This window comes from Panthera uncia (assembly GCF_023721935.1).
Source record: "Panthera uncia isolate 11264 chromosome B2 unlocalized genomic scaffold, Puncia_PCG_1.0 HiC_scaffold_25, whole genome shotgun sequence".
In the NCBI taxonomy this organism is placed as follows: Eukaryota; Metazoa; Chordata; class Mammalia; order Carnivora; family Felidae; genus Panthera; species Panthera uncia.
Window position 1 is genome coordinate 766,978 of NW_026057581.1, and position 27,562 is coordinate 794,539.

At 36.2% G+C, this 27,562-nt stretch overlaps 1 protein-coding gene across 1 annotated transcript; it reads left to right on the forward strand.

The window, feature by feature from the left end:
- Positions 1 to 22,662: 22,662 nt before the first annotated feature.
- Positions 22,663 to 24,726, forward strand: LOC125939331 (olfactory receptor 2W1-like). The gene is made up of 2 exons (XM_049654758.1): positions 22,663 to 23,576; positions 24,711 to 24,726. Exons 1-2 carry the CDS (start codon positions 22,663 to 22,665, stop codon positions 24,724 to 24,726), a joined length of 930 nt encoding a protein of 309 aa, XP_049510715.1.
- The last annotated feature ends 2,836 nt before the right edge of the window (positions 24,727 to 27,562 follow it).

The following is a 27,562-nucleotide window of genomic DNA, read 5'->3' on the forward strand; positions in this document are numbered from 1 at the left end:
ATGTTATAAATAAGTGATGAACCACTAAATTCTACTTCTGAAACCAATACTACACTATAAGTTAACTATGATTTAAATAAAAACTTGAAACATAAAAAAGGCACATAGATCAATGGAATAGGATAAAAAAAAACAGAAATGAACCCACAACTATAGAGTTAATCAACATTCAATGAAACAGGAAAGAAAATTGAATGGACAAAAAGACAGTTTCTTCAACAAATGGTGCTGGGAAAACTGGGCATCAACATGCAGAATGAAACTGGACCACTTTCTTACACCATACACAAAAATAAACCCCAAATGGAAAAAAAAGACCTGAATGTGAGACATGAAACCATCAGAATCTAAGAAGAAAACAGAGGTAGCATCGTCTTGGAAATCAGCAATAGCAACTTCTTACTAGACACATCTCTGGAAGCAAGGGAAACAAAAGCAAAGATGAACTATTGTGACTTCATCAAGATAAAAACTTCTGCACAGTGAAGGAAACAATTAACGAAACGAACATGCAACCTTCAGAATGGGAGAAGGTATTTACAAATGACATATTGGATAATGGGTTAGTATCCAAAATCTATAAAGGAAACTTACAACATTCAACTGTCAAAAAGCAAACAATCCAGTGAAGAAATGGAAGACATGACCAGACATTTTTCCAAAGAAGACATCCAGATGGCTAACAGACACATGAAAAGATGCTCAACATCACTCACTGAAGGGAAACACAAAATTACAATGAGACATAACTTCACAGTGTCAGAATGGCTAAAATTAATAACAGGAAATAACAGCTGTCAGTGAAGATGAAGAAAGGAGAACTCTTACGCTGTTGGTAGAACTGCAAATGACTGCAGGCACTCTGGAAAGAATATGGAGGTTCCTCAAAAAATTAAAAATGGAGACTTCCACAGTCCATCAAATATACTACTGGGTATCCACCCAAAGGATGTAAAAATGCAGATTCAAAGGGACACATGCACCCTGATGTTTAAAGCAGTATTGTCAACTATAGCCAAATTATGGAAAGAGCCCAAATGCCCTTTTACCAATGAATTAGTGAATAAATATATCAATATATATAGAAATATTAGGCATAAAAAAGAATGAAATCTTGCCATTTACAATGATGTGAACAGAGCTAGAGTGCATTATGCTAAACAGCATGCCAGTAAGAGAAAGACAAATACCATATGATTTCACTCCTTTGTAGAATTTAGGAAATGAAACAGATGAACATGTGGGGGGAACAAAAAAAGAGGGAATCAAACTATAAACAGACTCTTAACTACAGAGAACACACTGAGGGTTACTAGAGGGCAGTTGAGGGAGGGGAATGCATTAAATGAGTAATGGATATTAAGGAGGGTACTTGTGATGAATACCAGGAGCCATATGTAAATGATGTATCACTAAATTCTACACCTGAAACTATTAATACACTATAGGTTAACTAATGGGCATTATATATATATACGTATATATATATATATATATATATATACATGTATATATATATGTATATATATGTGTATGTGTGTGTGTATACACACACAATTTATTTCAAATTGGGTTCCATACAACACCCAGTACTCATCCCAACAGGTGCCCTCCTCAATGCCCATTGCCCACCCTCCCCTCCTTCCCACCCCCCAACAACCCTCAGTTTATTCTCAGTTTTTTAAGTCTCTTATTGTTTGCGTCCTTCCCTCTCTGTAACATTTACCCCCCTTCCCCTCACCATGGTCTTCTGTTAAGTTTCTCAGGATCCACATGAGTGAAAACATATGGTGTCGGTCTTTCTCTGACTGACTTATTTCACTTAGCATAATACTCTCCAGTTCCATCCACATTGCTACAAATGGCCAGATTTCTTTCGTTCCCATTGCCAAGTAGTATTCCATTGTATATCTAAACCACATCTTCTTTATCCATTCGTCAGTTGATGGATATTTAGGCCCTTTCCATAATTTGGCTATTGTTGAAAGTGCTGCTATAAACATTGGGGTACAAGTGCCCCTATGCATCAGCACCCCTGTATCCCTTGGGTAAATTCCCAGCAGTGCTATTTCTGGGTCATAGGGTAGATCTATTTTTAGTTTTTCGAGGAACTTCCACACTGTTTTCCAGAGCGGCTGCACCAGATTTCATTCCCACCAACAGGGCAAGAGGGTTCCCGTTTCTCCACATCCTCTCCAGCATCTATAGTCTCCTGATTTGTTAATTTTACCCACTCTGACCAGCGTTAGGTCGTATCTCAGTGTGGTTTTGATTTGTATTTCCCTGATGAGGAGTGACGTTGAGCATCTTTTCATGTGCCTGTTGACCATCTGGAGTTCTTTAAAAAAAGTGCCTATACACACACCTTCTTCCCATTTCCTCACTAGATTATTTGTTTTTTGGGTGTGGAGTTTAGTGAGTTCTTTATTGATTCTGCATACTAGCCCTTTATTCGATATTTCCATTGCAAATATATTTTCCCATTCCATCAGTTGCCTTTTAGTTTTGTTGATTGTTTCCTTTTCAGTGCAGAAGATTTTATCTTCATGAGGTCTCAACAGTTCATTTTTGCTTTTAATTCTCTTGCCTTTAGAGATGTGTCGAGTAAGAAATTGCTGAGCCAAGGTCAAATAGTTTTTTTCCTGCTTTCTCCTCTAGGGTTTTGATGGTTTCCTGTCACACATTCAGGTCCTTTATCCATTTTGAGTTTATTTTTTTGAATGGTGTAAGAAAGTGGTCTAGTTTCATTCTTCTGAATGTTGCTGTCCAGTTTCTCCCAACACCATTTCTTAAAGAGACTGTCTTTTTTACATTGGATATTCTTTCCTGCTTAGTCAAAAGATTAGTTGGCCATACATTTGTGGGTGCAATTCTGGAGTCTCTATCCTGTTCCATTTATATGTGTCTGTTTTTGTGCCAATACCATACTGTTTTGATGATTAAAGCTTTGTAGTAGAGGCTAAAGTCTGGGACTGTGATGACTCCGGCTTTGGTTTTCTTCTTCAATATTACTTTGGATATTCAGGGTCTTTTGTGGTTCCATACAAATTTTAGGATTGCATGTTCTAGCTTTGAGAAGAATGCTGGTGCAATTTTGATTAGGATTGCATTAAATGTGTAGATTGTTTTGTGTAGTATTGACATTTTAACAATATTTATTCTTCCAATTCATGAGCACAGAATGTTTTTCCATTTTTTATATCTTCTTCAGTTTTCTTCATAAGCTATCTATAGTTTTCACCATACAGATTTTTACATCTTTGGTTAGGTTTATTCCTAGGTATTTTATACTTCTTGGTGCAGTTGTGAATGGGATCAGTTTCTTTATTTTCCTTTCTGTTGCTTCATTGTTAGTGTATAAGAACTGATTTCTGTACATTGATTTTGTACCCTGCGACTTTGTTGAATTCATGTATCAGTTCTAGCAGACTTTTGGTGGAGTCTATCGGGTTCTCCATGTATATTATCATGTCATCTTCAAAAAGTGAAAGCTTGATTTCATCTTTGCCAATTTGGATGCCTTTGATTTCCTTTTGTTGTCTGATTGCTGATGCTAGAACTTCCAACACTATGTTAAACAACAGTGGTGAGAGTGGACATCTCTGTCGTGTTCCTGATCTCAGGGAGAAAGCTCTTAGTTTTTCCAATTGAGGATGATATTAGCTGTGGGCTTTTCATCAATGGCTTTTATGATGTTTAAGTATGTTCCTTTTATCCCGACTTTCTCGAGGGTTTTTATTAAGAAAGGATGATGAATTTTGTCAAATGCTTTTTCTGCATTGATTGACAGGATCATATGGTTATCTTTTCTTTTATTAATGTGATGTATCACATTGATTGATTTGCGAATGTTGAACCAGCCCTGCATCCCAGGAATGAATCCCACTTGATCATGGTGAATAATACTTTTTATATGCTGTTGAATTCGATTGGCTAGTATCTTATGAGAATGTTTGCATCCATATTCATCAGGGATATTGGCCTGTAGTTCTTTTTTTACTGGGTCTCTGTCTGGTTTAGGAATCAAAGTAATGCTGGCTTCATAGAATAAGTCTGGAAGTTTTCCTTCACTTTCTAAATTTTGGAACAGCTTGAGAAGGATAGGTATTATCTCTGCTTTAAATGTCTGGTAGAATTTCCCTGGGAAGCCATCTGGTCCTGGACTCTTATTTGTTGGGAGATTTTTGATAAGTGATTCAATTTCTTCACTGGTTATGGGTCTGTTCAAGGTTTCTATTTCTTCCTGTTTGAGTTTTGGAAGTGTGTGAGTGTGTAGGAAATTGTCCATTTCTTCCAGGTTGTCCAGTTTGTTGGCATATAATTTTTCATAGTATTCCCTGATAATTGCTTGTATTTCTGAGCGATTTGGTTGTAGTAATTCCATTTTCATTCATTATTGTATCTATTTGGGTCATCTCCCTTTTCTTTTTGAGAAGCCTGGCTAGAGGTTTATCAATTTTGTTTATTTTTTTGAAAAACCAACTCTTGGTTTCATTGATATGCTCTACAGGTTTTTTTAGATTGTATATTGTTTATTTCTGCTCTGACCTTTATTATTTCTCTTCTTCTGCTGGGTTTGGGTTATCTTTGCTTTTCTGCTTCTATTTACTTTAGGTGTGCTGTTAGATTTTTGTATTTGGGATTTTTCTTGTTTCTTTTTTTTTTTTTTTTCAACATTTTTTATTTATTTTTGGGACAGAGAGAGACAGAGCATGAACGGGGGAGGGGCAGAGAGAGAGGGAGACACAGAATCGGAAACAGGCTCCAGGCTCCAGGCCATCAGCCCAGAGCCTGACGCGGGGCTCGAACTCACGCACTGCGAGATCGTGACCTGGCTGAAGTTGGACGCTTAGCCGACTGTGCCACCCAGGCGCCCCAGGATTTTTCTTGTTTCTTGAGATAGACCTGGAATGCAATGTATTTTCCTCTCAGGACTGTCTTCGCTGCATCTCAAGGTGTTTGGATTGTTGTAGTTTCATTTTCATTTGTTTCCATATATTTTTAAATTTCTTCTCTAATTGCCTGGTTGACCCATTCATTCTTTAGTAGGGTGTTCTTTAACCCCCATGCTTTGGGAGGTTTTCCAGAATTTTTCCTGTGGTTGATTTCAAGTTTCATAGCATTGTGGTCTGAAAGTGTGCATGGAATATTTTTAATTCTTTTATACTTCTGAAGGGCTATTTTGTGACCCAGTATGTGATCTAACTTGGAGAATGTTCCATGTGCACTTGAGAAGAAAGTATATCCTGCTGCTTTGGGATGCAGAGTTCTAAATATATCTGTCAAGTCCATCTGATCCCATGTAGCATTCAAGGCCATTGTTCCTCTCTAGATGATCTATCCGTTGTTGTAAGTGGAGTATTAAAATCCCCTGCAATTACCACATTCTTATCAATAAGGTTGCTTATGTTTGTGATTGTATTATGTATTTGGGGGTTCCCGTATTCGGCACATAGACATTTATAATTGTTATTTCTTCTTGATGGATAGATCCTGTAATTATTATATAATGCCCTTCTTCATCTCTTGTTACTCTTATAAAGTCTAGTTTGTCAGATACAAGGACAGCTACTCCAGCTTTCTTGTGGCATGATAGATAGTTCTCCATCCCCTCACTTTCAATCTGAAGGTGTCCTCAGGTCTAAAATGAGTCTCTTGTAGACAGCAAATGTATGGGTCTTGTTTTTTCACCCATTCTGATACCCTATGTCTTTTTTTGGAGCATTTAGTCCATTTACATGCAGTGTTATTATTGAAAGATATGGGTTTAGAATGTTTGTGATATTTGTAGGTTTCATGCTTTTAGTGGTGTCTCCAATACTTTGTGGTCTGTGCAACATTTCACCTACAGAGTACCCCTTAGGATTTCTTGTAGGGCTGGTGTAGCGGTGATGAATTCTTTCATTTTTTGTTTGTTTGGGAAAACCTTTATCTCTCCTTGTATTCTGAATGACAGACTTGTTGGGTAAAAGATTCTTGGCTGCATATTTTTTTTTCTGTTCATCACATTGAAGATTTCCTGTCATTCCCTTCTGGCCTGTCAAGTTTCAGTAGATAGGTTTGCTACTACCCTTACGTGTCTACCTTTGTATGTTAAGGCCCATTTATCTCTAACTGATTTCAGAATTCTCTATCCATGTATTTTGCCAGTTTCACTATGATATGTCATGCAGAAGATGGATTCAAGTTTCGTCAGAAGGGAGTTCTCTGTGCCTCTTGGATTTCAATACCTGTTTCCTTCCCCAGATTGGGGAAGATCTCAGCTGTGATTTGTTCGAGTACACCTTCAGCCTCTTTCTCTCTCTCTTATTCTGCTGGAATTCCTAGGATACGGAGACTGTTCTGTTTGATTGCATCACTTAGTTCTGTAATTTCCCATCGTGCTCCCGGATTTTTTATCTCTTTTTCTCAGCTTCCTCTTTTTCCATAATTGTATCTTCTAATTCACCTAGTCACCCCTCTACCTCTTCACACGAACTGAGACCACCTCCATTTTACCTTGCACCTCATTTATAGCATTTTTAATTCATCCTGACTACTTTACAGTCCCCTGATCTCTGTAGCAATAAATTATCTGCTGTCCTCTATGCTTTTTTCAAGCCCAGCATTGATTTTATGACTATTATTCTATATTCTTGTTCAGTTGTATTGCTTAAATCGGTTTTGATCAATTCGTTAGCTGTCACTACTTCCTGGAATTTCTTTTGAGAATTCTTCTGTTTCATCATTTGGGCTAGTTTTCTGTCCCTTATGCATTTTAAAGCTGTGAGCACTGCTCTATTAAAGGAGGGTCATAAACTGTCCTGGTCCTGGCCCTTCAGGAGGTGTTTTTTCAGAGATTATCATGTGCTGTCTGTTGTTGTGACTTTGGTTATTTTATTACCCCACTCATAGTGATATTTGGACCCTCCACCAGGTGTGCTTTGATTTGTTCCTCGGAGTAGCCCTATCTTTTCTCCATCTTTCCCATTTTCTTCCTGGTAGATTCAGCCTCTTTCCCCCTCAGTGTCTGGTGTCCAAAGTCCTTTGGCTTCTTCATCTCTTTGTTTGAGAGATGTGGGAAGTATGGATCCCCCTACTTCTCCACCATGTTGGCCCCTCACTAATGGGAATTTAAATAAAAACTAGAAACAAACAAAAAACTTGAAACAGAAAAAATAGAACTACTCTACAATCTATGTATTTACCTAAAGGATACAAAAATACTGATTCACAGGGACACAAGCACCCTTAGATTTGTAGCAGTGTTATCCACAATAGCTAAATCATCGAAAGAGCCAAAATGTCCATCAACTGACAAATGGATAAAGAAGTTGTGGTACACATACACAATGGGATATTTCTCAGCCATAAAAAAGAATGAAATCTTGCCATTTACAACAACATAGATGGAGATAGAGTGCATTATGCTAAGTGAAATAAGTTAGTCAGAGAAAGACAGATACCATATAATTTCACTCATATGTGGAAATTAAGAAATGAAATAGATGAACATGGGGGAGAAAAGAGATGGAGACAAACCATAAAACAGGCTTTTTCTATAGAGAACAAAATGAAGGTTCCTAGAGGGGAGGTGCGTGTGGGGATGGGAATTAAAGAGGGTACTTGCTGTGATGAACACTGGGTGTTGTAGGTAAGTGATGAATCATTAAATTCTACTCTTGAAACTAATGTTACACTACATGCTAACTAACAACAGTTTAAATAAAAACTTGAAACTAACACACACACACACACACACACACACACACACACATATATATATATATATATATATATATATATTTACACTGTATAATTGCACTGTAAATTGACCTAGTCAAGGAAAATCAACAACTGAAGACAACTGGATTTCATTAACCCAAGAAAAAGCAGAGACCAAGAGTAAGAATGTGTCTGTGTCTCTCCATCCCTCCAGCACCTCTCTCATGGGACTAAGAGTGATAATAAGGATGGGCAAAGTAGAGGAATGGATCAGTGATATAGAAAATAAAATTATAGAAAATTAGGAAGCTTAACAGTAGAAGGAAGGAAAAATATTAGATCACCAATGTAGATTTAAGGAACTCATTGTCTCCATAAAGCATAATAACATTTGTATCATAGGATTTTCAGAAGAGAAGGGAAAGGGAGAAGAAGGTTTATTTGAACAAATTAAAACTGAAAACTTCCCTAATCTGGGAATGGAAACAGATAAAAATTCAGGAAGCACAGAGAACTCCCATCACATTCAGCAAAAGCCAGAAACACCAAGATGTACCATAGAAAAAAAAATGCAAAACATAGAGAAAAGGAAAGAATCCTGAAAACAGCAAGGGAAAAGAAATCATTAACCTAAAAGGGAAGATACTCTGGTTAGCAACAGATCTCTACACAGAAAGCTGACAGGCCAGATGGAAGTGGCATGATATAGTCAATATGCTGAAGGGGGAAAATATGCAGCTGGGAATATTTTATTCAGCAGGACTCACTGAGAAAAGAATGAGAGATAAAGAGATTCCCAGTAAACAAAAACTAAGTTGTTTGTGATCACTAAACCAGTATTCAAGAAATATGAAAGGGGAACCTTTGACTGGGAAGGAATGACCAAAAGGCAATAAACACTAGAAAGGAACAGAGAAAATCTCCAGAAACAGCAACATGATAGGTAATGCAATGGCACAAGTTTCTCATCTATCAATAATTACTCTGAATGTGAATGGACTAAATTATCCAATCAAAAGATACAGAGTATCAGAATAGATTAAAAAACAAGACCCAATGAAATGTTTCTTAAACCTAAAAACACTCCCATATTGAAAGAGAGGGGGAAGGAGAACCATGTCATGGTAATGGGTATAAAGAGAAGGCTGGAGTAGTTATATCAGACAAACTAGATTTTTTAAATTTCAAATTTAGTTAGTTAACATACAGTGCAATATTGGCTTTAGGAGTAGAATTCATTGATCCATCACTCACATACAACACCCAGTGTTCATCATAACAAGTGCTTTCCTTAATACCTATCACCATCTAGCCCATCCCCCAATTATCTCCTCTTTAGCAACCCTCAGTTTATTCTGTTCTTCAGAGTCTCTTATGGCTTGTTTCTCTCTTTCTTCTTTTTTATTTTGTTTTCCCATCCCATATGTTCCTTTGTTTTGTTTCTTAAATTCCACATGAGTGAACTTTTTTTATAATATTTGTATTTTTGTGGGTTTGGTCAGATCTCTCCTCTTTCACTTGAGTTTTTTTAAATTTTTAATTAAAAATTTTTAATGTTTATTTGTGAGAGAGAGAGAGAGAGAGAGAGAGAGAGAATGTGAGTGGGGAGGGGCAGAGAGTGAGGGAGACACAGAATCTGAAGCAGGCTCGACTCTGAGCTGTCAGTGCAGAGCCCATCACAGGGTTTGAACTCATGGAATACAAGATCATGACAAGCCAAAGTCAGATGCTTAACTGACTGAGCCACCTAGGCACCCCTGTGTCATTTGGGATTTTACCTATTTGGGTCCTCTCTCTTTTCTTTTTGACATGTCTGGCTAGGGAGTTACCAATTTTGTGTATTCTTTCAAAGAACCAGCTCTTAGGTTCATTGATCTCTTCCTCTGGGGTTTTTGTTTGTTTCCCTGTTTCTTTATCATTTATCTCTGCTCTAATTTATGTCTTCATTATTTCCCTTCATCTGCTGACTTTAGGTTCTTTTGTTGTTCGCTTCCTAGGTCCTTTATATGTAAGGTTAGGTTATGTACTTGGGACATTTCTTGCTTCTTGAGATAGGCCTGAGGTGCAATGTACTTTCCATTAGGACTGTCTTTGCTGCATCCCAAAGGGCTTGGACTGTCAGTGTTTTCATTTTTATTTGCTTCCGTTTATTTGTTTTTTATTCTTTTTTAATATTCTGATGAACCATTCATGCTTAAGAGGCTGTTCTTTAATCCCCATGTATTTGAGGGCTTTCCAAATTATTTATGTTTGACTTCAAGTTTCATAGTGCTGTGACTTGAAAATACGTATGGTATGACCTTGATCTTTTTATGCTTGCTGAGGGCTGATTTGTGACCCAGTGTGTGATCTATTCTGCAAAAGGTTCCATGTGCACTCAAGAAGAATGTATATGCTGCTGCTTTAGGATCAAATATTCTGATCATACCTGTTAAGTCCATCGGATGCAGTGTGCCATGAAAGCTATTGTTTCCATGCTGATTTTCTGCTTAGATCATGTGTCCATTGATATAAGTGGAGTCTTAAAATCCCCTACTATTATAGTATGATTATCAATGAGTTTATGTTTGCTATTAATTAACTCATATATTGGGGTTTACTAAGTTTGGGGCATATATATTTATAATTGTTAGATCTTGATGGACAGTCCCCATAATAATGATAATAATGTCCATCTTCACCTCTTGTTACAGTCTTTGTTTTAAAATCTAGCTTGTCTCAAAAGTATCAGAATGTATTTCTAAAAAATTGAATGATTAAAAAATGGGAATAAATAAAAAATCAGATTGTATTAAAAAACATTAAAGTGACTGGAAGCCAGTGGACAATATAAAATGATATCACCTGATATGCATTTGTATTTTTGTATGTTTGTTTTTTTCTTCAAAATTTTATTTATATTCCACTATTAAACATACAGTGTAAAGTAGTTTCAGGTGTAAGATTTAGTGATTCATCACTTACATACGACATCTAGTGCTCATCACACATCTGCCCCCTTTAATGCCAATCACCCCTTTAACCCCGCCCTCCACCACCTCCCCTCAGGCAACCCTCAGTTTGTTCTATATAACCGAGTCTCTTTTATGATTTCTCTCTCTCTTCCCCCCCATGTTTATTAATCAAGTTGCTTATATTCCCCATATGACTGGTATCATAGGGTATTTCTCTTTCTCTGACGGACTTATTTCCTTAGCATAATACACTCTAGCTCTGTCCACATCATTGTAAATGGAAAGATTTCATTATTTTTTCTAATTTTTACTTAAATTGTGGATAATTGAAATATAGTGTAATACTAGTTTCAGTACTAGAATTTAGTGATCGTCTCTTACATATTAACACCCAGTGCTCATCATAGCAAATGCCCTCCTTAATACCCATCACTCATTTAGCCCATTCCACCCACCTCCATTCATCAATTCTCAGTTTGTTCTCAATTGTTGAAAGTCTCTTATGGTTTGATTCCTTCTCTTTTGTTTTCCTTCCCATATATCCAATTGTTTGGTTTCTTAAATTTCACATGAGTGAAACCATGTGGTATTTCTCTTTCTGTGGATGTTTTATTTTGCCTAGTATAATACACTCTAGCTCCATCCACATCATAGCAAATGACAAGATTTCATTCTTTTTCATGACTAATACTCCATTATATCATATATACACCACACTTTCTTTATCCATTTATCAATTGATGGACATTTAGGCTCATTCCCTAATTTGGCTATTGCAGATTATGCTACTATAAACATCAGCGTTCATGTGTACTTTCAAATCAGTATTTTTTATTATTTTGTGTAAATACCTAATAGTACAGGCATTGTATTGTAAGGTAATTCTACTTTTAACTGTTTGAGAAACTTCTGTACTACTCCAGAGGGGCTGCACCAGTTTGCATTCTCACCAACAGTGTAAGTAGGCTTCTTTACAAACCTACTTTACAAGTAGGTTTCTAACAATACCTGTTGTTTACTATGTTGTTCATTTTAGCCATTCTGACAGTTGTGAGGTGTTATCTCATTGTGGTTTTGATTTGTATTTCCCTGATGATGAGTGATATTGAGCATCTTTTCATGTGTCTGTTATCCACCTGGATGTCTTTGGGAAAATGTCTATTCTTGTCTCTACCCATTTCTTAACTGGATTACTTGTCATTTTCTGTTCTGAATGATAGCCTTGCTGGATAGAGTATTCTTGGCTGCACATTTTTCCATTAGGCACACTGAACATATCAAGCCACTCCATTCTGACCTGCTTAGCTTCTGTGGAGAGATCTTCAGCCAGCCTCATGGTTCTTCCCTTGTAAGTTATGGAATTCTTTTGTCTTGCTGCATTTAGGATTTTTTTTTCTTTATCGCTATAGTTTGTAAGTTTAACTATATCTTGGTGTTGGCCCGCTTTTGTCAATTTTGATGGGACTTCTCTGTGCCTTCTGAGTTTGGTAGTCTGTTTCCTTCCCCCACATTAAGAGTAGTTTCTCCGCTCCTGTTCTTTCTCTTCTTCTTCTGAGGCTCCTATGATATGAATATTATTATGGTTTAGGAAGTCACTGAGTTTCCTAAGTCTACATTCATGATCTACTATTTTTCTTTCCTTCTTCTTTTCAGTTTCATTATTTTCCATAACTATATCTTCTATGTCACTTATTCATTCCTGTTCTTCTTTCATCATTGTGGTCATTACTTCCACACAGTTTTGAAGTTCAGTTATTCCATTTTTCACTTTGGATTCTTTTTTTTTTAATTATTTCTTATTTAATTATTATCTCTGTGGTATAGTCTTCCTAAAATATTCCATCCTTTTCTCAATCCCAGAGAATATCTTTATGATTGCTGCTTTAAATTCTCCATCAGGCATATTACTTATATCTTCTGATTAGATCTCTAGTTCTTTCCTTGGGGGTGAATTCCTCCATATTGGCAATATGTCTAGGTCTCTATGTAGTTCTCTGTGTTAGAAATCCTGTTCTGTTTCCTACTCCTGAGACTAATGGCTTTAAAGAAGAGGTTATATAATGTCCTGAACCTGGCAGTTCAGAGAGTGTCTCTGTTGTGAGCTGCATGCACTCTGCTGCTGTGTTTTGGTTGCTTTATCCCTCTGCTCAGTCCTCTGCAGAGGCTCTCCTTGCCTGCAGTATGCAGTGTCTGGACTCTAATCAGAGTGTGGCAAGTTGTAACAAGGTGTGCTCTGGTCTGCTTGTTAAATGAGACTGATGCTACTTTCACTAGAACTGAAAACTTTCAGAACTCTATGATCAGGAGACAAGGTGTGTGCAGAGCTTTCTGCTGGCCTTCTGGGAAAGGGGTCTCTAAACTATGTTTTTTAAAGACAAGTTATCACTTACTAGAGCATTATAACTCATAAATGAAATAATATAGTGGAAATTTAAGATGCTGAGAATCAGAAGCATGACATCAGCAAAATAGCAAAATAGGAGCTTTTTACCATCTTCTCCCCCAAAGAACACGGACTGTAACACAACCAACAGATGACAGTGTCTTTGTGCACTCTGGTCGTCCAGGAGAGAAGTCGCAGCACTCCATCGGAGCAGAGATCAATTCAAGATTGACACCCTGAATAACAGTTGCCCTTTACTCCTCGGGTCACACCTATTCCATAGTGGAAGAGCCCAGCACCAAAAGAGACCTTCTCAGCCAGTGACTTCTACTTTGGGGAAATTGGGAGCATGTGAGTGAACACCCTGTTTCCCTAGCTGTGAAGAATGCTTGTGCATTCTTTGTGGGAATGTAAGTTGCCAAAGCCACCATAAAGACACTATGGAGGTTACTCAGAAAAATAAAATTAGAACTACCGTATACCCAGCAATTCCACCTCTGGGTATTTATCTAAAGGAAATGAAAACACTAATTTGAAGATATATGCACCCCATGGTCATTGCAGCATTATTTACCAATATAGCCAAGACATAAGTGTTCACAAAGAAAATGTCATATTACATGTTTCATAAACATGTGATTATTGTGCCATAAAAAATCAATGGAATTATATGCCACTTGTGACGTGGATGATTCTTGAAGGTATTATGCTCAGTGAAATATTCAGACAGAGAAGGACCAATACCATATCACCATACCTCTGTGGGAAACCTTACAACAAAAACAAAAACAAAAACAAAACAAAACAAACAAACAAAAACCAAGCTCATAGACCCAGAGAACAGAGTGGGGATTGCCAGATGTAGGGGTGGGTGAAATAAGTGAAGAGGGTCAAAATTTGTTATATAACAACTCATTGTGATCTATGTTACAGAATGGTGACTGTAGTTAATACTATATTGCATTCTTGAAAGTTGCTCAGAGGTAGATCTTAAAAGTCCTCAACACAAGAAATAAAAATTAATTTGTAACTATGGATGTTCACTAGACATAACGGATGTTCACTACTTATTATGGTGATCATATCCCAATATTTACAAATATTAAAAATTTTGTGTGGACCTGAAATTAATACATATCAATTATACTTCAACTTAAAAATGACAAGAAGAAGATTATCAAGGAGGAATTTTTGCCCTACCAGATACCAAGATTGGTAATAAAAATGTAATAACTGACAGTATGTGGCATTGTTGCAGTAACAGACTCACTGAGCACTAGAGAAGAACTGAAGGCCCAGAAACATATCAGCACCCTCACATGTGTGCACATGTGTGCGCGCGCACACACACACACACACACACACACACACAAGCAGGACTTTGATATAATTAAGAGATATAATGACATCCCTGGACAAAGAAAAAAAAATATTTCAATGAATTAAACTGAAATTTGGTTACAAAAATGAAAAACAAATTTGGATGCTCACACTCACCCATAGACGTAATTTAATTCCAGGTGTATTTAGGGTATGACATTAAAATTTTTAGGAAAAATATATAGGTTAATGTCACTCTCACTTTGGGAAAAATTTCTTAAAGATTAATTAAAAGTTTCTTCCATGTTTAAATTTAGTTCTGGCCACCACGAGACCCATTTTTAAGTAAAATGCCAAGTAACAAACTGAGAGAAAATATTCCAGACCACACAACCAACAGAGAGTTAAAAGCAGTTGTAAGGACCCCTATATATTAATGATAAAAACAGAGAAGCAATGCCATAGACCTCTTGTCAGAACCTACAGATGTGCTTTTCATAGAAAGACAATTATACATAGCAGTAAGTATATGAGGATATATTCAATTATTGGTTATTAGGGAAATAAAAACCAAGGTCACAACTCAATAGCACTTATGATCTTTCAGTTGGCAATTATTTAAAAGTCTGCAAGACCAAGTGTTACAGAAAATGTAGATCAGTGGAATAATTTATACAAAACTAGGGTAGAGTAAATTGAAAGAACTGTTTGGGTTACAACATCTGTGAAGTTTGCTTATTCCATGACCAGCAATTCCTGTCCTAGGCATACATCCAAAAGACTTTCTTGCATATATACCCCAAGAGTCACAAACAAAATATTCACCCTAATGTCTTTCATATGAGTCACAAACTTTCATCACCAAAAATGGCCATCAGTGAGTGAAGAGACAAAATAATTATAATATATTCACACAATGGAATATTAGAAAGTAGTGAAAACAAATGAACCACAGCTACACAAATAATATTGGATAATCTTAGTGTCAAAATGTGAAATAGTGGAAAAAGGAAAGTGCCAAAAGCACATATAACAGATGACACACTTTATGGAATTTGAAACAAACTAAACTTTTTACATTAGGTAGGTTTTGACATATATACGTGACTGTATATCACAGAATCAATTCCATTTACAATTGCACTAAAAACAATAAGATACCTAGGAATAAACCTAACAAAAGGGGTAAAGATCTGTACGCTGAAATTATAGAAAGCTTATTTAAAAAATTGAAGCAGACACAAAGAAATGGAAAACCATTCCACACTCATGGATTGGAAGAACAAATATTGTTATGTCGATACTACCTAAAGCAGCCTACACATTCAAAGCAATCCTTATCAAAATAACACCACTATTTTTCACAGAGCTAGAACAACAATCCTAAAATTTGTATGGAACCACAAAATACCCAAATAGCCAAAGTAATGTTGAAATAGTAAACCAAAGCTGGAGGCATCACAATTCTGGACTTTAAGCTCTATTACAAACCTGTGATCATCATGACATTATGGTACAGGCACAAAAACAGACAATGGAACAGAATAAAGAACCTAGAAATGGACCCACAAATGTATGGCCAAATAATCTTCAACAAAGCAGAAAATATATCCAATGGGGGAAAAAAAAAAAAGACATCCTTTTCAGCAAATAGTGTTGAGAAAGTGGACAGCGACAGGCAGAGAATGAACCTGGAACACTTTATTTCACCAATACAAAAACAAATTCAAAATAGGTGAAAGACCTAAGTGTGATACATGAAACGATCAAAATCATACAGGAGAAAACAGGCAGCAACATCTTTGACCTAGGCTGCAGCAACTTCTTACTTGACATGTCTCTGGAGACAAAGAAAATAAAAGCAAAAATGAACTATTAGGAGCTCATCAAGATAAAAAGATTCTGCCCAGCAAAGGAAACAATCAACAAAATGCCTTTTGTATTGCATAAAATTCAGCCTATTGAATGGGAAAAGATATTTGCAAATTACATATGAGATAAAGGGTTAGTATTCAAATCTATTAAGAACTTATTAAACTTAACCCCCCCTCAAAAAGATAATAATAATCCAGTGAAGAAATGAGAAAAAGATGTGAACATAACTTTTCCAAAGAAGACATCTAGATGGCTAACAGACACATGAAAATATGCTCAACATTGCTCATCATCAGGCAAATACAAATCAAAACCACGATGAGATACCACCTCACACTTGTCAGAATGGGTAAAACTAACAACTCAGGAAATAAGAGATGTTACAGAGGATGTACAGAAAGTGTAACACTTTTGTACTGTTGGTGGGAATGCAAACTGGTGCAACCACTCTGGAAAACAGGATGGAGGTTCCTCAAAAAATTAAAAATAGAACTACTCAGGACCCAGAAATTACACTACTAAGAATTTATCCAAAGGATACAAAAATGCTGATTCAAAGGGGTACATGTAGAGTTTCCAAACATGATTGTGAGACTTACTGAGTTAACTATGTCCCCACATTCTATTTCATACACAATTTTTAAAAAATATTTTTACATTGTGCATGAGTGATGACGCATTTCACAGAGCGGTAGCCCTTGAACTGAGACATTCTATCATTGGTCTTTCTCTTTGGTTCTGTAGTTTTGTTTCTTTGAAAGTCCTAAGTCCTATTACATAAATCAGGAAGGAAGTGTTCATAAAGAGAAGGAAAGGTATTAAATAATTTTGAATTGAATTGTATTTCTGATTTGTTGCCTCAGTGTTAATTTTTTGGGTTTTTTTTCTTTTCTTAGTGTTGAATCCCTTATTCTCATCTTTCTCCATTCACAGGCAATGCTATGAGTACATCCTGAGAGTACAATGAGGGCGATGAATGTATTAAAATCTAGATTATTTTTAGAAAAAATAGAAAATACTTATTCAAGTTATATCATGGTTTTATTCTTCTCATAATTGTTATAGTATAAAATTCATTAATCATAATTCTTTGTGTTTTTCATTGCTATCTCTGTCAGTGAAGTAATTTATGAGCTGTACTTATATTAAATATATCATTAAACTGCAAAAAAAGGGGAGCACATGTACCCTAATGTTTACAGCAGCATTATTAACAATATCCAAATTATGGACAGAGCCCAAATTTACATCGACTGATGAATGGATAAAGAAGACGTGGTGTGTGGTGTGCATATATATGATGGAACTATACAGTATTATGGTAAACAAATTAAGTCAGTCAGAGAAAGACAGATATCATGTGATTTCACTCATATGTGGAATTTGAGAAACAAGAGATAACATAGGGGAAGGAAAGGAAAAATAAGTTAAAAACAGGGAGGGAGGCAAACCATAAGAGACTTAAAAACAGAGAACAAATTGAGGGTTGCTGGAGGGGAAGTAGGTGGGGGGAATGGCCTGTATGGGTGATGGGCATTAAGGAGGGCACTTTTTCAATTGAACACTAGCTGTCATATGTAAGAGATGAATCACTGGGTTCTACTCCTAAAGCTAAGACTACACTGTATGCTAACTAACTTGAATTTAAATTTAAAAAAGTTATATTCTAATGGAGGTGTGTGATGAACACAAAATTCAAGGTCATTATTTCCCTGGGTGGCAGGTAGGAATAAGAGTGTAAAGACAAAGACTAGCTATAAGCTATTGGTTACATTCCAGTTCTTGAATTGAGTGGTAGGCCAAAATATTTTCATGGAACTATTTTTAATCCATTGAAAATGGAACAATGATGATATAGCTCATGAACCACAGAATTATAATGATTCTATATATTTTTAAAAGGATATATTTTCTTTCCTGCATATAAAACACCTCCTTAATGCCTATATTTCTTCAACTTTATTGATGTCTTACCCACTAAAAAAACTCAATTAAATGTGTTATTTTTATCGATATGATTTACAATATATTTACAATCTTCAATAGTGAATTTAATACATAAATGAATTTATCTCTGAAATTAATTTCCATGGAAGAACTCTAAAGAATAAAAAGACAAGATGAAACCCAATGTCTTCAGGAAACCTTTCTTAAAATAGTTATTTGGATAAGCCTCTGACCATATTCCAAGATTTGTTAATCACCTCTGTGGGGCACCAGTCCCCATGGTCTACACCATGTTCACATACTAGTCTTCATGCCCTACATAAACACTTCTTGGAGCACATGTACACCAGAGAAGGGCTCTCATTGTTTAACTGGGCAGAGATCCACCTACAAACGTGTCTCACAGGATTCCTCATTACAAGACTAGAAATACCCCATCAAAAACATTCAAAAAACCAAATTCATGAACTTTTTCACCAATCCCATATTTAGTTTTTCTCCAACATCCACATTAAATAAAGACTTCACTGAATATTCGCTCAGCTGTTGCATTTAAATGCAAATGTGATTGTGGAGTTACTACAATAAAGCAGTGGCTCATCATATTTCATGGACTCAGTAACTTCCAAACAAGAATCCTTCTGTTTACCTGTGAAATGAAGGCTCATCACAATGGGAACAAGGGTATCTTTGGGCTACATATGAACATGACAGCTGTGAATTCTTCCCTCCTGAAATGTAAATATATTCCAACTTTGTTTCTAGTTTTTTCTCCACATTACCTTCAAATTATTGTTAAATATGTTTGCTCCATTTGTCTTAAATCTCATTGGACAAACTAAATGTAAGTTCATGCCATGCTATTAGAAACTGAAGTCCATACCACGGAAAATGAAAACCTATTTCAGTAAAAACATAGCATTCCTCTTTTTAAACATCTGTTTCTTCTGCTTGTGTTCTCTCATTTTTAATATCACAATGGCTTTTAAATTAAAATTACAGTAAGAGCTAAAAGTTGAGACCATGGATTAAAGCAATATGGAAAATGTTTATGAGCATAAAATGAAAAGTCCTATATTTGGATTTACTACATTAAGTTACATAAGGTGTAGTTTCTGGCTTGACACTTCCAATAAGTTTACCTGAGGTCTTATGTGAGCCAAAGCTTAAACTGAGCCAGTAGTGTTTTTCACCTGCTAAACCCAATATGTATTTTAGAAATTGTGTCTGCATCATGGATGCTCACTGCTTTCTTTCTTCAATGGTATAGCACATCTGCAGTACTGTGTTCACTTCTCAACTAATTAATACAAGGCATTTGATAATCCATGGTGAGTCCAATGGATAGTAACCAGAAAAGCACGGTAATTAAACTTCATACAGTGTGAGCAACAGCTGACAACTATCTAGCACTTAATCTGGAGACATAAATCTAAGAGTATATTTGATAATAGGTTCTAATATTAAAGGAAACTCAAAAGACAAGTAAAAAATTTAATGAGCCAAACTAAACAATATTGTCTGCAGAGGCACATTTGGGTAATCACACTATTAAAATACAAGGAGGTGATTACTATAAACATGAGGATAGTGAATACTTTGGGGGACAAGGAAGGGTAATTTTTGGGACGAGACACAAATAGAAGCCACTGGAATGCTTGGCAAGGTTTTATTTTTTGACCTGCATGTTAGTTATAAGAATATTCACTTTGAGTGAGATTCTCACTTTCAGTGAGATTTTGGGTTTTTTTTTTCTGTATCTATGGTTTACTTTATAATAAAACTGTTTTTTTAGAAGCCATGTTGAATTGACCTATTCCATAATATTTACAGAATAAAGAAAAATGGGCAGTGCCTGGGTGTTAAAGAGGCATCTCTGAGCTCAACACAAGGAGTAAGTATGAGACTCTCTTTTAAAGGGCAGTTAGGAAGCTATGAAAACAGGAATTGTGTGAATATTCGGTGGAAGACCTCCATCATAAGACAAAAAGCTGGATCATGGTTTTTGAGTCTATGTCAACTCTAAAATTCTATGGCCTTCTCAACCCAACATGGTCACCACCTGACATAGTAAAAAAAAAAAAAAAAAGCCAAGTGCATTTTGTAATCAAGGCATTTGGGGAGCTTAAGTCCTCTGTCCTCTCCAGCCTCTGAGTTTAACAGTTCACTATGTACACTGTGTTTTGGGGCACTTTTGTGTACATGTGTGTCTGTGCATTTAAAAATTATCCACATATAAAATTTTAAGCATTCCAGTTTAGTTCTAGACCATCATGGTAAAATTACCAATGGGAAAAATAAGGAGAGTAAAGAAAAAAATAAAATAATAATTTGTGGATAGGTGAATACAATGTTTAAATCTTATATTTAAATAAACTTAATTTAATAATTTATTTAAAATGTATTAAGTAAAACCAGCAGAGTTGCTAGTTTTTTCACAAATACTAGCCCTCACAACTTCCCTTTGTTGAATATCATTACCTTCACTGAATATATGGAGAAGCTGGTGAACAAACAGGTTACATAACTGTCCAAGGACTCATTACTTCCGAGTATGAAAACTGGGACTTGACACAAAGCTCTGAGTCCACATTCTGTGCAGTTAAGCATTATGCTCAACTTAGGTGACATCCTACCACATACAAACATCACACTCATTAATTAAATTAAATTTCCATTTCCTAGTGAGAAAAACTATATTCCTACATCTTACCACTTGGTAATAATAGCTTCTTCATCATGATTATAACATTTTTAGGTTCTAAGATGCTTGTAACAATGAAATATGTATATAATTTCCTTATTTTACTGCAGTAGCAGCAAATAAAGTTATCATGCCTTGGCTCCAAACAAACTATGAATATAAAAACCTTATTCTGAAGTTCATGGTCAGAAATTATCTGCATAAAAAATTATAAATAAAAAATTAAAAGCTGAAATAAATTAGTGGACTAATTCAGTCACTAAACACTCCATCTATTTAATAATATGATAAACTCTTCAGAGAGTGAAATGTGTATATACTTTATCCCTTTTCTATATTCTTTCAGAATTGAAGTGAAATTTTACCTATAGAGTTCTGAAGCAACCAGAAGATCAACTCATATTATTGGTAAGTTCCATGGGGAAAAAAACCTCACTGATTGTTTAATGAATGGCTTTTTGTTCAAGTTACCTATCTTATTAATTTTGCTGAATGGCCTGGAGAGTACAAGCTAACACAGTTTGTTGATGTGTATATGTGGTAACCAAATGCTTCTGGAATTAGTTCAATTTTTATCTCCACAACAAATCAGTATGTCTATTTAAATGGTGTAGGGGCACCTGGGTGGCAGAGTCAGTTTAGCATCTGACTTTGGTTCAAGTCATGATCTCACAGTTCTTGAGTTCAAATCCCACATCTGGCTCTGTGCTGACAGCTCAGAGCCTGGAACCTGCTTTGGATATTCTTTCCTCCTCCTCCTCCTCCTCCTCCTCCTCCTCCTCCTCCTCCTCCTCCCCCTCCTTCTCTCTCTCTCTCTCTAAAATAAAGAAACATTTATAAAAAAAACTTAAATGGTGTAACAGCAGTAACAAAAGATATTCCAAGAATTACAGGACCACTCAGCATGTAAATAATGATTCATAAGAAGGAGGATTTTTTTTTCCTGGCACCAAAAACTAATTCACAAAAAAATGACAAAATAACAAAATGTCCAAAATTGATACAGGAACAACAGGAATAGCAGTGTCTGAAATGTTAAATAGGAGGGAAAATATGAGGAGGAGGTTGGTGGCGAGGGTGAAGATAATGTCTGGAATGCAGACATATGCAAGTGATTATGGAAAGTGATTCTACTACCAAATAGTGGAGTTTATCCCAACAAAATTGCTCATTTAATGTTTTACATCAAACTCTCTTCCTTTGATAAGGGAAATATTGGTCATAATTAAGTAATGCTTATGTCATAATTTCAAGAAGGAACAACTCAAACTATATTCCACTCCTAAATTATATCATTAAACTTATAGATTTATTCTTACTCAGAAAACATGGAACATAGGTGTCATGGCATACTAAGCCTTTTCAGTGATCTGCAATTCAGTGTGGTTGGGTTTACCATAACATTTTTATTTATTTAAAAAAATTAATATTCACTTATTTTTGAGAGAGAGAGAGAGAGCCCACTAGTGGGGGAGATACAGAAAAAGGAGACACATAAGCTGTGAGATCATGAACTGAGCCAAAGTCAGATGCTTAATCAAGTGAGCCACCCAGGATCCCTTACCATATTATTTTTAGAACCACGCTAATTTATGAGTACACACAGAGCATCTTTGAGCAATGGCAGAGTGTTAAAAGGGGTGTTCTGAGTGGGAGAGAGCATAAAGCAAGTGAATTTGGACACTCATGTAAACTTCAGAGATTTTTGTTTCTACCTAAAGCTGATGCTATTTTTTATTACCATGGTATTATCTCCTAGAACTTTATGAGGAGTCATGAACAAAAACAATGGAAGTTCCATGACAGACTTCATCCTGCTGGGGTTTTCTGATCGGCCCCAATTAGAACACATCATCTCTGGGGTTGTCTTCATCTTCTATATTGTGACTCTGGTAGGAAACACAACCATCATCCTTGTATCTAACCTAGACAGCCAGCTCCATACTCCTATGTATTTCTTCCTATCCAATTTGTCTTTTCTGGACCTCTGTTATGCAACTAGCATTATCCCACAGATGCTGGTAAATCTATGGGGTCCAACAAAGTCTATTACCTACGGAGGGTGTGTGCTCCAATTCTTCTTTGCCCTTGACTTGGGAGCCACAGAATGTCTTCTCTTGGCTGTGATGGCCTATGATCGCTACGCTGCTGTCTGTCAACCTCTTCACTACACAGTAATAATGCACCCTCAACTTTGCCAAAAGATGGTGCTTGTCGCCTGGTTAGGTGGTCTTGGCAGTGCCTTAATCGTTTGCTCCTTGACTTTGAAGTTGCCAAGATGTGGGCACCGGGAGGTGAATAATTTTATCTGTGAGATGCCAGCCTTGCTCAAGATGGCTTGTGTCTACTCAAAAGTAATTGAGGTCGTTGTCTATGCTCTTGGAGTGATATTTCTTCTAGCACCTTTATCACTAATTCTCATCTCATATGCAATTATCACTCAAGCTGTCATGAAGATCAAGTCAACAGCAAGGTGGCGTAAGGTCCTTAATACATGTGGTTCCCACCTCACAGTAGTAACTCTATTTTATGGAACAATCATTTATATGTACATGAAGCCACAGAATAGCACATCTGAAGATGAGGGGAAGTTCCTTACTCTCTTTTACACAATTGTCACACCCACCCTTAACCCTCTGATCTACACTTTAAGAAACAAGGATGTGAAGAGTGCAGTAAAAAGAATACTGTATGTGAGAAAATGGTCAGCAAAGTCATGAGTTAGATGGAAGAGAGGTAAGGAAATAACATTGACCTTTACCAACAGAAGATGAATGATTCACTTTCACAAACAGCATTTATGGGATGTTTACCTTGTATCAAGAATTGTGCTATAGACTGATTTATAAACAATTAAATCAGAAATTATAAGGAGATAGAGATGCAGACACATAAGGAAACTTGAATTCATATACTTAAAAGCCTTCAAGACTAATCAGGAACTACAGACAAGTAAACCTAGAATTGTGAAAAGTGGTTAAGTACAGAAATATATGTACAAGGTATTAAGAAAATATTTCACATGGAAATTTTAATATAACCCTTTAATATAGGGTTATATTAACCTTATAATAATAACCCTTTAATATAGGGTTACACTGGACACTGATTTTTTTTTTCTTCCAGACTTTTCTTCCAGATTTTTATATGCAATGAGACTACATTTTATTCACCTGTTGTTGTCATTGGGGCTTTTGTGGTACAGATCAACTGCCCACCAATACCCATCCACCTCCTCCCTCAAGTTTTAACTGGGCCCAGGGCCCATTAAACTGGGCCCATCCTGCATATCACATTTCAAGACTGGCTTCTACCAACATAATGCCAGGAAAACAATGTGTGCAATTCCTGGGTTATCTTCTCAAATATGAAGCCATTTATTGTCAGCCTTCTCCCTCCTGTTCCTGCTGTCTAGGATGTGAATGTGGAGAGTTTGTAGTTTTTCCAATATCTCTAAGAGGGAATGGAACAATAAGGTGTAACCACAACCACCCACCAGCAAAGAAATGCCTCTAGACTCTTAGAGCAGAAAAATCTTCATTATTATTTAATATTAATTAAGCCACTCTATTTTTGGAGTCTCCTTTTTAGAAGGCTTAACTTTTCCCATCCATGGCCTAAAGAGGAGTTTAGGCTTTTTCCTGTAAAGTCATGCAGTCCTTGGACCAGCACCAACACCATCACTTGGCAACTTACCAAAACTGAACAACCTTGGACTCACCCCACACTTATTCAACCGACAATACAGATGGACCCAGCAGCTGATGATTTTAATCAACACTACAGGTGATCAGGCTAAAGTTTGAGAACTACTGTTACAGAGAATAGGGAGACGTTGAGTCTCCAAACAGAAAATGTACATAGTTTTATAGATTTTAATTGATTTCCTTCCTATAGACATGGGAAAATAAATGGGTAATAGTTTCTCAAGGCTCTTAGATAAGAGTAATGAAGGAAATGAGAAGTTTCATTAAATGAAATCAATATAAAAGGTTATTCTTCATTTAATACGATCTTTTGTTCTTTGGTTTTATAATTGCTCTCCTTGTACTGAATTATGGTGACAGTTGATGGTAATTTTGGCAAAGGAGCTTAATGCTCTTATTTGACACAACAAAAATTTAGCAATGTCTTGTTTTTTCTCTATTATTTTTTACTTTGTTTTACTGGGAAATACATTCAAATTCTGAGTATCTCTATTAGGAGAAAAAACACTTCCCTTCTCTACAAGGTGACCATTTCAGAGATTGGAAATCCTCTGCATGTGAGAGTCCTCACATTTATGGTGCTCGCGCTCTGTGATTTCAAGGCTGAGTAAGCTGCCATCTACCCAGAATATTTGGGTGTGAATATGGGGTTGTAAGTCTTCATCATCTTTTTTCCATCATATTTAAACTTTCTGGTTTCCAGGGTTCCATAGTGAAAAACCTGAAGTTGTCATTCTTTTTTTGAGGTAACTTTAAAATTTCCAGGTGTGTAAGCCTTGATAAAAATAAGATCTGAAAGAGGATGATGATACCCAAACATATGAAGGCACAGAGAAAATACAAACTTCGTGGAATTGTAAGGAGATTGAGAGGAGAACATGTAAGATGGTGACTGGCCACTGAAAATGAATATCAACTTTTCTTTTTGAAAAAAGCTGATCTCGAACTTGATAAACAAGTAGTCTGTCACTTAAAAAACTCATACTCAACTTCTACACTCAGTTTATATCTTATCTCATGAGAAATGTTATTACAAACCTCAGAAATTTGTCCTTTGAATTCCCTCCAAAACCTGCTCCTGTCACTATATTGGCATTATCTCTTTTTATATATTTACTTGTATAAACGTTTGAGGAAAAGACATTGGTGAAGCTTTCAATAACAGAACCTCTTATTCATGTGAGATTATGCTGTGTATAAATTGGCTTCTAACATGAAATACATACTCTGTAAATATCTATAGTACTATTAAGTGAATGAACCACTTTTAATAAATATACATGAAAATGTTATTATTCTACAGAATATGTCAAAGATTCATTGGGTAATAAATACTAGAACAACATCTTCAGGCTTTTAACGTTTAGGACATTTGCAAAGTAAGAAAAGGTAAAGATAGAATACATTTTTTTTCATGTGCATAATATAGATTCCATATAAGTGTGTATCTGGAAATTAAACAACAACAATAAAAAGAAGAGAAATAAAAAGGTTCCCAATATCTCAACCTAGAAACAGTGAATTCTACCTTTATAAGTGATTTCCTTTTAATTTCTTCCGATCCATACTAAAGTTTGTCACACTGAGTACCTGATATTCTTCCCCAGAGTATGCATTCATGTCATATATATCACTTCCAAAGGAGAAAACCTTGGCTCCTAGAGAAGTGGCAAATCTCTTAGCAAATACACTGATGGGTAGCCCTCCAAAAAGCCACAGTACATGAATAGACACAGAGTGTAACTGTGATGTGAAAACGTCACTGGGAGGGAGTTTCTGACAATGGCAAAAAGATTGAAAACCAATGTCTCAGTGTCATAGCACGTGCTTGTCCCTGACTGCAAAGATGACTGAGATCTCCCCTGGCCCAAATCGACTGAAAAGGCAGCATACCCAGGCTCTAGCACCTCAGGAAGGTATGAATGGTCTTCTAGGTTAGTGGCTGACACCTTGGATCCAAGGATAGCCTCCGTTAATCAGGTTCAAATGCTGGGGATTCCCTGGAACTACAGAAAAATTTGACAACACCATGTATTACCACAAGTTTGGGGAAACAGTCATCTTACTCTTTTTGTATTAGTTATCTACTGCCTCATAAATATTGTTTTTAGAAACTAACGGGACTGCTAGAAATGATAGACATAGGTTGAAAATCTAAACCCCACCAGTCTAAGTCTAAGAAGGTTGTAAAACTAACAGTGTTCGTAATTCTATTGGCAGCAAACTTGTCCTAATTATATGAAGCTACTTCTACTCTTTGCTTTCAGTTCTGTTAAACAACGGCAGATCTGTGTCAAAAGAAAACAACTCCTTTTTGCTTTTTAGGGATACTTTTCAGAATATTATTAGCTACTTGTCATTTTTCAGAAACAGCAGCCACTTCTTAAGGAGGACACTCATTACTATCACTCCTTCATAAATCCGTACATTTTCTTTGGAGCTGAGGATTCAAGAGAAACTAGACTCTGCTTTAGGTTGCAGTGATAACATGAAAGGAAATACTCCCAGAGAGTAACTTAACTTTCACCTATTTCCTCTATGATGTTAAGTGCACATTTATAGCAGCCGTGTGAAAACTATGGGTCATGTTTTACCCCCTTGTTTGCCAACTAAAATATCAAAAGAAAACTTTCTGTCCGTTGTATCATTGTATCTTACTGGGAAGAAATGTTCCATGAACTCTGAGTACAAATATATGGCCTATTGCTTTTCTTCGTTATCACTACTTTCCAATGTATTCATCAGTCGCCAATTGCAGCTTTAGCAGGACGTCCAGTGTTTCCATTTTGGGCTCCCCTTCCCCAGGTATAATCTCAAATTTTCTAATCTTCAGAGTACTTGCCTATCAGTGTGCTTGCCAACCAGTAACTACTCTATATTAACTGCACTACTGCCATTTCTGCTTCAAGCCACAGGTCCCATGCTACCTTTTGGGGGATGATGCCACAGGTGCCAAGGCACTACTGGG

Bases quoted from the DNA above. Each gene is read 5' to 3' on its own strand.
- LOC125939331 (XM_049654758.1), top strand. From the start codon at position 22,663: ATGAACAAAAACAATGGAAGTTCCATGACAGACTTCATCCTGCTGGGG.